The 11,412-nt window shown below is 41.4% G+C and overlaps 1 protein-coding gene across 3 annotated transcripts; it reads left to right on the top strand.

Moving 5' to 3' along the window:
* The first annotated feature begins 769 nt into the window (after window positions 1-769).
* Window positions 770-4,526, top strand: tnfsf13b (TNF superfamily member 13b). Of its 3 annotated transcripts, none has more exons than XM_070544463.1 (6): window positions 770-1,292; window positions 1,360-1,486; window positions 2,051-2,107; window positions 2,258-2,382; window positions 2,652-2,784; window positions 2,905-4,526. In XM_070544463.1, exons 1-6 carry the CDS (start codon window positions 1,071-1,073, stop codon window positions 3,015-3,017), a joined length of 777 nt encoding a protein of 258 aa, XP_070400564.1. In that variant the 5' UTR covers window positions 770-1,070; the 3' UTR covers window positions 3,018-4,526. The 3 variants fall into 3 exon arrangements, with proteins under 3 accessions (XP_070400564.1, XP_070400563.1, XP_015821745.1); XM_070544462.1 differs by having other exon boundaries at window positions 807-1,292; window positions 2,634-2,784; XM_015966259.3 differs by having other exon boundaries at window positions 812-1,292; window positions 1,378-1,486; window positions 2,634-2,784.
* Window positions 4,527-11,412: the final 6,886 nt, after the last annotated feature.

The following is an 11,412-nucleotide window of genomic DNA, read 5'->3' on the forward strand; positions in this document are numbered from 1 at the left end:
TTAAATATAGTTCCAAAAAGCAGAATCTAGAGAGAGAAAAGTGGACCGAGGATGGAACCTTGAGGAACCCCTCGAGGAAGGGAGACTGACTGGGATGAGCAGTCGTCCAGCAGCTGAGGGTCCTGTTCTAAAGTAAAACCTAAAACAATCAAAGGCCAAGCATTTCAAATATTTGCTGTTTTGGTATTTATTTATTTATTATTTATTTATTTATGTTCGTCTTTTGTAAACCGATTAATGATTCTCTGATGGTGGTTGACATTGAGCTGTGACTGCTCCTCACTTTGATGGACACCTCTCATATGGATGCATTGCTGCGGTTGAAAATATAACAACTTGCATTTTCCAAATCCAAGAGTCCGGCGACACTTTGTACACAGGGAAGCATTGTGCTTCTAAACTGTATTACGAAACAAAAAAAGGCACGTCAGAATCAACATTTGTTGAAAAACAGCTCTGGAAATCAAGTTATATATCTATGTGACCACACATCACTTCACATTTTTTATTTTCGGAATTAGTCTTCCTTGTCGCCTTGTGGTGTTACTTGATGGTGAAGCAAGTTTTGCACTTCCTTCTTTTGGTTCTTGTCATTATTCACATTTTTCCTCAAAGTTTTAAATTCATGCCATCCACTGACAAGCTGGCCACCTCTCATCAGATCGAAACACCTTTCCATGCTGAAGTCGGGAACTGTTTTCAGGTGGAGAAACAAATGAAATCAATGATTAGAGAGACTTTGCAGAGCTGCTGGTCAGACAGGAAGCCGTTTGTGTGGTTTGCTCAGAGGAACAGTGGAGGGGAAGCTGTTTAGCAATTTTTTTCATCTTCATTTGTGCTGCGCACTCTCCCAGACTTAACCTCTGAGCAACTGAGTGACAAAAACTAGAGTTAAGGAAGTTCTTCTTGCTTAAAGACAGGAGTTAAGCTTCAGGGAAACTTAATGATTAAACTATCCCTCCACCATTCCTAACCCAACTCAGGCAGAAGATAAGCGGTTTAGGAGTTGGAACATGAGAAGAACTAATGCTGCCAGTGTGAGCTTTTTCAGGGTTTAATGTTCCACTGCTATGGCATTTCTAGCAGACACGGAGCCGGGATCTGAGCACGGATCAGGTGAAAAGAGGTTATCCTGGCCTGTTCTCCTGCTGACACTAGCTGCTGTCACCTCCTCGTCTCTGTCTGCTTTGTCCCTGTACCAGTTTGTGGCTCTTAGAGCTGAAGTGGAGGCTCTCAAATCAGACATGAGTCGCAGGAGGGAAGAGGGACCAGACGCCGGGCGCAGAGGTCAGGTGAGTGAACAACCATCACCAGAGACAAAAAGATAGAGGAGAATTAGACATTTAGGCTGGTTTTTAGGATTATGTGTCCGCACAGGCTGAACTTATCAAGAGCAAGAGAAACATCCAAGAGGATCTGCAACAACCTCCTCATGCATCTACTCAAATAAGGAAAAGGAGAGAGACGTCAAGATCAGAGATGTTAGGTAAGGCCCGTGTGTAACGTTTTACTTATTTTCACATTCAAGCAGTCTCACAACACGTTTAAGTATGAAGTGGATCGAGAAAATGTTGTATATAAATGACATCATTGCTTTAAAGTACCAAGCAACATGGACTAAAGGAGAGGTTCTCTAAAACAGTCAGCTTGATACATTAAGCTAATGACCAATAATGAGTAACTTCTAGGTTTTGCAGTAAGTTCACTAATCATCCCTTAGTATTGAATTTGTATGATTGTGACAATATTTAACTTGCTTTTTATTTTTCACATGACCAGCTCAGTGGCCTAGTGGTATGTCTGCCCTGAGACTGGGAGATCGGGGTTCAAATCCCGGTCAGGTCATGCCAAAGACTTTAAAACGGGACCCGATGCCTCCCAGGTTGACAGTCAGCTTTGAGAGATAGATTGGGGGGTTAAACCCCCAAAGGGTTCCCGAGCACAGCCATGTCTGCAGGACTTAAATATCCTTCAAATGGTCCAACGTTGTTTTCACTTTTACCTGATAAAGGATCCCTGAAGAAAAACATGCATTTATGTGTGTTTACAGTTTCTCAGTCCTGCCTGCAGCTGCTGGCAAACAGCAGCAGAAAACCCTTCAGTAAAGGTACAGAGTGTCCGACTTTAATCTAGCTTTATGCTTTTTTGCATATGTGTGATTATTATTCATACCCAATGGTAAACATGGCGTTGAGATCTAAAGTTGCAGTGACTTGTTAGTTTTTGCTTTCTAATAAAATCCTTCACCTCTGATCAGAACTTCCCTCAGGCCCATTCATTGGGATTCCTTGGCAGGCAGGACTGAGGAGAGGGTCCGCCCTGGAGGCCGATGGAGACCGGATTGTTGTCCGAGAGGAGGGCCTCTACTTTGTCTACAGTCAGGTGGGCTGGTTTCCTGTCATTGCATTGCTTTTCCACTAGGGGATGCTGCTGCTCCTTTAGCAAACATCCAGATTATTTTTTTCCTTCTCACATTTTGATGGAAAAAAGGGATGTGCTGACTCCAAGTATCAATTTGCTTTTTGACCTTGAAAAGGTCAGATCTAAAGCATTTAGCATGCATTGTGCATGCACAATTGACATGATAGAAAATCCTGTACCATGGTGTTTTCCAGTAATTCTGATTCCTGCAGGTTTTTTACACTGACAAGACCTTTACAATGGGCCACGTAGTGATCCGATGGAAGCATTCCATTGTGGGAAACGAGGATCCAGACGTGCATCTTTTCCGCTGCATCCAGAGCATGAGCCCTGAAGACTCTTACAACACGTGCTACACAGGAGGCGGGTGTCTTACTGGTTTCAGCACTAAGCTTAATGGAGAGCATCTTTTTTATCATCTGTAGAAAAACAGAAGCTAAAAGAATTAATTTGAACTTTTTATTGAAAATTTTAATCCTTCAGGTGTTGTGAAGCTAGACGTTGGAGATCACCTGGAGCTTCTGATCCCCCGGGCTACAGCCAACATTTCCCTGGATGGAGATTCCACCTTTCTGGGTGCCTTTAAGCTGATTTAATGCGTGCAACTTCACACAAGAGTAAATTAATGTTATTGCAGGTCAGAGACAGCCACACAGATGGGGAAAACAATGCAGCACAGCAGCTCTGGTGGCTTTTTTTGTGTTCTGACAGATTGCATGCCTCAAATCTCGTGTTTTCTGTAAATGACAGAGGCAAAATGATGAGTTTGTCTTCACTGCATTTGTTTTTAGTCACTTCAAGGCAAACTCTGCTAACCACATCATAAAAGACCATTTCATACCATATAAATCATAATATAATTTCACTCTTTTAGCAGCTTTACCTTATCATTAAAACATTGCTTTCTTATGTAACGTCACGAAATGGCCTGATTTTGAGACCCACAGGTCAGATCTACAGCCAGGTCAACTTACCCTGGCTATGACACAACCTACAATATTTTACCTCACAGGAGACTGAAAGCCTGACGCCCTGACAGAGATAATAAAATCATAACAATAACATTCTCTCCTACCAGGGTCCCTTTACAGAGGAACTCTTTTATATAAACTCCTCGATCCACAGAGGAACAGAGGAAAAAGAAGATTTTTAAAATTAAAGGTAATCATTAAATAAACATTTGTTTATTGCTACTTATAATAATTATAAAGCAGTGAAATGTTTCATTAATCTGTGTTTAATGATACATGTTTAGCATGTTTACTTGACGAGGTCATCACCATTTGCACTCACACAAGGACAAAGTACAACAAGTTGAACGCATGACACACGGTTAACCTTTTGCCCAGTTCAGAGCGTCGGACTCAAAGAGGGTGTGTCTCTGAGATTCTTGGCAATATTCCTCAAACTTGTCAACTTTTGGTTGGCTGCCTATTCATAACATCAATATATTAAAACTAGATTACTCTGGTTTTTCCTTCAGTTCGTTCGTTCGTTCAGTTCGAGAGTTCTAGAGTAAAGCTTCAGACCGGCCATCTGAGCAAAACCTCTTTAACCATCAAAGATTTTGACACATCGTCAAAACCTTTTAAGACCTTTTTCACACCTGCGAAGCTGATACAACTAGATAGTTTCCTGCAGTACAAAGCTGATATTATTACAGCTCCATAAGAGTTATTCCTGAAACTAGTCCAACTGTCGTTACCTGGAAGATGACCCTGGACTGACCTGGTCGCACCGGAAGTTAGTCTACGGACTTTGGTGCCGGGGTCTCTGACCCCCCCCCCCCCCCCCCCCCCCACACACACACACACACACACACACACACATACATCTCGGAACCAAAAGGGCGTCTCCTCTTGGGTACGTAGAACACAGTGAGATTGCGTCTGGATGTGGGTTTGCTAATAATCTGCTCACAGCTTAACACAAACCAAATTCTTTTAAATCCAGAACTCAGCTCTCTGAGATACGGACGTTCTGACTCCATTATATTTACACATAGGTTCCAGACACCTTTAGTTGCCTTCCACTCACAGTAAATAATAGTTAAACAATTTGTCAAGTTTTGAATTGTTTGTAAAATAAATTCTTACTTTTATAAACCTGACTGTTTCTTCAATCAAAACGAAGTGCATACAACCCCCTAATGAATAACGAATCCTAGAATCTTCTGATTAATCATTAACCCTTTGATGCATGAATTATGAAATCTTCAACCATGATTTTTAAACAATTTTTTTCATTCATCTTTAGGTGTGAATGAAACAAATTTCAACAAATAATTTTTGTAACATTTTGTTAATTTACATATAATTTATTACATGTCCAGCTCAGTGGACAGCGTGCATTCTGAACATGAAATATGGTGGCTTGACATGCTGAAGCCCAAATGGAGGGGCTCACATGCAATAAAGTCTTCAACAGCTGTGCTTAATAGCAAAAATAAATAAATAACAATTTTGAGTACCTCTCCACTGTAGTGACCATTATGCATCAAAGGGTTAAAGGCTAGGCAGGTTGATATTCTGCATTTAAATAGAGTATCACAGCTTATTGGTCACAAGTTGTGCTAATAATATATTAAGCTCTTAAAGCAATTTACTTAACCCAACATACTATTTATTAACATTACACTTACACTGTATTAGCTTAATAAAGGGCACAATTTGTCAACATAGAATATTTTTATATACCTGATGTAAAATATAAAATGCAATAAAAGGACATTTCAGGGGGTTTGTTCCATTTTTTATGTCAAGAAGGAAAAACGTTTATGCGACAGAACACAAAAGAGATATTGAGATAAGGTTCAGCAGGAACTGCAAAAATAAAACTCCACCGGCATATTTTTAGCTCCAAGAAAAACGGCAGGCGGATGATGTCAGTGGTTTCAAAGCAGTCGTTCAGGCCTGAGGATTCTGAAGAAAATTGGAGGCTCTTTTCAATAAATCATATGAGGTTTGTAATAAAGCAGCAAGGAGGAGAGTTAGACTGAGAAGTTTCGGGACCCAAGAGTCTCTAAACCAACACAAGGGAAAAACGTACATTATTATCAGACTCTTTGGTAGTATCATGAAAAAAGACAGAATTAACATTTGCCTTCATACAACACAGGTTGTTTAAAATAGAAATGTGTTTCATTCAGTGCAGCATGTATTACACTAAATCCGAGCCCTAACCCTCAACAATATAATATATGCTTATTAGGAGCAGGTGTTGCAAGACGAGACAGAAGCCGACCTGTGCAGGTTGGTGCTGCATTTGGAGAGATGATGGGCCCTTATAGATATAAAAGACCTGAAGACACTAAAAAAGAAAATACATAAAAAAATACCTCAGATTGAGTCTATCTTCGTGTGAGCAACACAAATCTCAATAATGAATCAAACTATCTTCAGGTCGACTCAGCTGCTTGTCTGATTCTCCAGCTGACATTAACTGAGAGCTGAAATTGAAAAAGTCTCTAAATGTTGTGATTAAGGAACATCGTTGTGCAGCTGATGTTCTTTTTTTTCCCAAATGGTGGTACACCGAGGCTGACCTTGATGTCATCAGGGGGATTTTATAAAATCTCTGGTCAGGGAATGCTTTGGGATTGTCCCAGGAGGAAAAGGCCACATGAAAGAGGAATGTTTGTTTTTATAAAGGGAAAAAAGTGAATCCTTTGAATTTTTCTGTCCATCCATCCATCCATCCCCATCCATCCATCCATCCATCAATCCATCCATCCATCCATCCATCCATCCATCCCCATCCATCCATCCATCCATCCATCCATTCATCCATCCATCCATCCCCATCCATCCATCCATCCATCCATCCATCCATCCATCCATCCATCCATCCCCATCCATCCATCCATCCATCCATCCATCCATCCATCCATCCATCCATCCATCCATCCCCATCCATCCATCCATCCCCATCCATCCATCCATCCATCCATCCCCATCCATCCATCCATCCATTCATCCATCCATCCATCCCCATCCATCCATCCATCCATCCATCCATCCATCCATCCCCATCCATCCATCCATCCATCCCCATCCATCCATCCATCCCCATCCATCCATCCATCCATCCATCCATCCATCCATCCATCCATCCATCCATCCATCCATCCATCCATCCATCCATCCCCATCCATCCATCCATTCATCCATCCATCCCCATCCATCCATCCATCCCCATCCATCCACCCATCCCCATCCATCCATCCCCATCCATCCATTCATCCATCCATCCCCATCCATCCATCCATCCATCCATCCCCATCCATCCCCATCCATCCATCCATCCATCCATCCATCCATCCATCCATCCATCCCCATCCATCCATCTGTCCATCCATCTGTCCATCCATACTGGTTGTGCAGCACCAGGCTAAAGACCAAAGGTGACAGATCATTTGCTGCTGTGGCCCCCAGACTCTGGAACTCTCTCCCTCTGAGCCTGAGATCAGTAGTCTCCTTTAAAAAGCAGCTGAAAACTCATCAAAGACACACATGCACACACACAGACACACACAGACACTCAAGCACACACAAACGCACACTTGTTTGCTCTGTCTATTTGTGCAGTTAGTCTGAGAAAAGCCAGTGGGTCGTCACTTCTTCACCAAGCCTTTTGCATTTTTTGTCAGGGCTCTGTTGGGCAGCAGGAACCAAAGCTGGGTAGACAACAAGTCAAATACTAAAGTATGAGTCTGAGTAAACAAAGTTCCAGATAAAAGTGACTATTGATAGAGTAGAAGCATGATGCTGATAGACGGCATATTGAGAGCAGACCCTGAGATTCATCTAAGTCAGTAAAACCCTTTGAAGAGCCGGCTGATGTTTACCGCAGCAGGCGGCTGAACAAACAGCAACTGAGAACCAGAATAAGGAGGCGGATGTGAAAGAGGCGCTCAGAAAAGACCTCTCCTATAAATGTGTCACGCATGATGCCACCCCTCCTCCATGTGGTCCAGAGATGTCTTTGTGTGGTGCCATGGTGATGGCTTGTGTGTTTGCGGAAGCTGATGTCACTGTGGTCTCGGATCTCAAAAGAGAAACCAGCATCTGACCGGAGAATCAGGAAACGAGACCTGCTGTGTACACTTGCTGGCACCGTGTGCCGTTCACACGCTGTACACTCACACTAGTACACAAAAATACCCAAACATCCATGAGAACAAAAGTTGGCCCATTTTGATTAACAAAGCCACGGCTGATGAGCAGAACAAACCCATGTTCCTGGTTCCATGTGTGCATTTTAACCCAACATTAACCTCTTCAGTGGCTTAATGTTAATGTTGCCATGTGTGCACGTTTAGGACCCAAATAAAGGAAGTTAGCAGGAGGAAGATGTGAAAGGGTGTAAATTAATTTCCTTTATTACCAAACTAAATAGCATATAATTCAGAACTTGAAGCTGCAGAAAACCCAATGAAGCACAAATGACCTCCAGGCTGTGAACACGTCTTTGTGCCAGAGGTCCAGTTTCACTTCCTTAATGGAATTAGAAACCAAAGAATGCAGTTTATCATCTGTAAAGCTTTGATTCGTTGAGAACTACTCTGACAAAGGAAAGCTTAGCTCTGTTTTGTTGACCATCTGCATCAAACCAGATAAAAAGAATAAGCAGAAGCTGTATCAGAGTCCTCTAGTGGCTGCTTGCAACATGGCGTCTGGGTCCATTCTCTCCTGGACACAAAGAAGCGTCTGTTGGTACGCTTTAAGGTGGAATATGGAACACAAACACCATGGCGACATCTAGTGTGTGGAGGTTGTTGCAGCAATAGAACCGTAGAGATGCCCGGTTCTCTAACTATACGTGACATTTTGTATTTTTGTCCATCTGTTGCAGGCTTCACCTAAACTCACTCTGGGCTCAGAAGCAGCTGCTTCACTTGCTGAGTCCGCCATTTTCCACAGTGCCAGCCTCACTGTGCCAAGCAGACTGTTTGGCAACCCACAATGGTGCCCTCTATTGGCTGGAAGATGTAAACATAAACACTGAGAGTTGTACCCATCAAAAAGAAACATTTGAATATTTTTATATAAAAATATAACTTTTAAAAGAAATACTGTACCTTCATTCACACCTCTAAATGCCCCAAGGAAGTATTAATATTAAACAATATATAGGCTTTAATTAAATTGGTCCATTTCAACATTTAAAGGTGCATTGTGTAGAAATGAAGTAAATATGACATCCTGTGGTAAAATGTGGTTACCGCAACCACTTTGAAAAACTCTGGAGCTTTATGCTGGGTGTCGTCAATTACACTTGTCACTGTTGCAGTGTTAGCTCGCGCACACACTGATGGTAACTAGTAGTTACGTCCCTCCTTCCTCTGTTTTGAAAGGAGAAAAACTGACAAGCCCGCAGCCAGCTAGACATGAGATATGTTTCAGTACAACTTTCCTTCCAAAATGACTAAAACACTACACTCTTTTGCAATTTTCTCACTGTAAAAATCTCACTATAGTCTAACATACTGCACATTTACAGGGGTGCAAGGCAGTGTTTGCTTTCTTTCAGCACCCCCTAGTGTCCATTTGTAGAACCAAAACTCCTCGCTGTGCGTTCGTCTTTTTAACATCTAGCAGCTGAAATGTCTCCCCAGCCTTCATCAGTGCTTACATGAGTGATTCAGCACTAAAGTAAACAAATCAGCTGCGTTCATTATCTAAAACATGCAGGAAACGTGCTGGAACCAGACTGCAGCGCCAGATATGTCAGCTCAAGTCTCAACAGGGCGGGCCTGCCAGTCTGAAGTTGCAAGTGGAATATTCTGACCGCAGGGGGCAATAGGGGCTGGGTGGTCTTTACATTAACCCTGTAAAGGGTCATTTTAGCACATGCTGGCTCTAGAATTTTTTTTAAACGTGACAAAGTTTTAAAATATCCCTTTAACATTGAGCAATAAATGAAAATAATAAAAAGGTTTAACACAAAGGTAAAAATGACTAAATTAAAGAATTAAACAGAACAAACTAACTTTATCATAAGATAATACGAAACCAAACACAAAAATCATGACATAATACAAATAAAACAGATGTAGGCTCGTGAATGATCAGTTTTCAGTGATTCAGCTCAGACCCCTAACCCTGTATAAAGCATGATGCTTACTGCAAAAAGACAAAAAAATAACTGTTATGGTGATAAGTACACTTGAAATTTGTTCAAACCTTTCTAACTAACTGTTTGATCTCAGCATCCCCATCTGCACCTTTACCCCCCCCCCCCCCCCCACTCCCCACCCCACCTCATGTGGGAGCTTAAGGACAGGTCTGACTGATGACGGAGGCTAGAGGTGATCCTGAACCCTGATGAGAAAATCCAGTTTGCTCCGTATCCACAACAAATCACTAACGCAGCCTAATGCTACTCGCAGATAGAAGCTCATCCTGTGCATACGCACATGTTAACCTTTAATGCCCTCCAAAAAGAGCAGGACTTAACATAGCCTCCCTGCGCTTTAATATTCAACATGCTTGTTCCGTGTACATGCTTATGTAGTACTTGGGTATTAGTTGGATCTACTGCGGTCGGCTCGGAGTAATCAGGCTGATCCACAGCCCTCCAGCTGAACTGGCACCATATAGCTGGTGAGGATTTTGGTTGGATCGGGCTAAAATCTAACGTCCTGCTTTTATCATGTGGTTTTTAATCGATTCTGCTTCAACAGACATGAGCTGTTTTAATCATAAAAACACTCTACTGATGTTTCTGTGTTTTTAACACGTGTCCATGGACATCCAGTAGTTCGCCCAAGAGCCAAATTAGAACCTGGTTGAATGTAAAATGAGTTAATCTGATTCTGCATCTGTAACAACAAACAAAACAACAAGGGTGGGATGTGAACGAGAGAATTAAAGCATGAATTAAATATCATCTCTGTTCAGGTTGATGCTTATTTTATTCTCAAGGACAAACCCCATTTTATAGGGCAGAAAGAGGAGAACATCAAGCAGATAAGTGCGTGGTGAGAGATTTGGCAGTGCCCTCTCCTCTCGCTATCGCCTGACTGTTTCAGAGCTCTGACCCAGAGCTTTGGAAGTAAAACATCGCCTGGAACATTTGTCTCCAGACAGAGACACAAATAACCTGATTGTTTGGTTTGTTTGCACATTACATAAAAAAACTGCATAAACTCTGAATGTGTTTTGCATTTTTACTCTGATTGATCTGTTAGATTATTCCCAACCAGATTTAGCTGCTTTTTTACTAAGTTTAAAAAAAACAATGTGTTGTAATTTTGCTATTACTGCATCATCTATAAAGTCTGATATCACCATAATTACGTTGCTCCAACCTTTAACGTACTGGTTATTCCTGCTGCAGCTCCAGAATCTGCAGGGACTTTTGTCTGAAAATAGTACGTAAGATTATTTAAAGCTAAAACTGTTACTCTAAAGGATTATTGTTCTCTTTTAGAGCCGTCTGTTTTCCTGTTTGCTTTTGTGCTTCAGCAAACAAGTGTTTTACATTCAAGTTCTAGATATTTCAAAAATCAAAGAATCATAAAAAGAGCTAGTTTTATAAAATATTTTAAATGGTTATTCAAATACTCTTACGTTTTCTGTTTTGCATACTTGTAAAAAGGCTGCAACCATGTAAAAATCTTTGTGAATGTAGCTGATTTCCTCATTTGACATAGACGTAAGGATTGTGTGTGCAACTGCATTCGTAAATATGTTCAGTTGCAATCCAAAAAAAAGAGTCTAACACTTTTGCAAGGAGCTGTATTTATGACCGTATCATCTCGTGCATGTCATATGAATAAAAAAAGTATAGAAATACCTGTGCAACTATTGTGCACATTTTCCTTCGTGCATTTGCTAATTATGCTTCAATTTAATTGCAACGTACTTTCATTAAGTGCACAAGTCATTTGCACTTTTTGACTTTCAGGTGTGAGACTGTCACGAACTCCTCCAGCTGACTGCATTCCATTCATTCCTGCCACCAACGTGGCGACTGACGTCATCACGC

Source organism: Nothobranchius furzeri, chromosome 14 (genome assembly GCF_043380555.1).
Source record: "Nothobranchius furzeri strain GRZ-AD chromosome 14, NfurGRZ-RIMD1, whole genome shotgun sequence".
Classification (NCBI taxonomy): domain Eukaryota; kingdom Metazoa; phylum Chordata; class Actinopteri; order Cyprinodontiformes; family Nothobranchiidae; genus Nothobranchius; species Nothobranchius furzeri.

Bases quoted from the DNA above. Each gene is read 5' to 3' on its own strand.
- tnfsf13b (XM_070544462.1), top strand. From the start codon at position 1,071: ATGGCATTTCTAGCAGACACGGAGCCGGGATCTGAGCACGGATCAGGT. The intron at 2,108-2,257 runs GTACAGAGTGTC...ACCTCTGATCAG, and splicing joins CAGAAAACCCTTCAGTAAAG to AACTTCCCTCAGGCCCATTC. The intron at 2,383-2,633 runs GTGGGCTGGTTT...TGATTCCTGCAG, and splicing joins TCTACTTTGTCTACAGTCAG to GTTTTTTACACTGACAAGAC.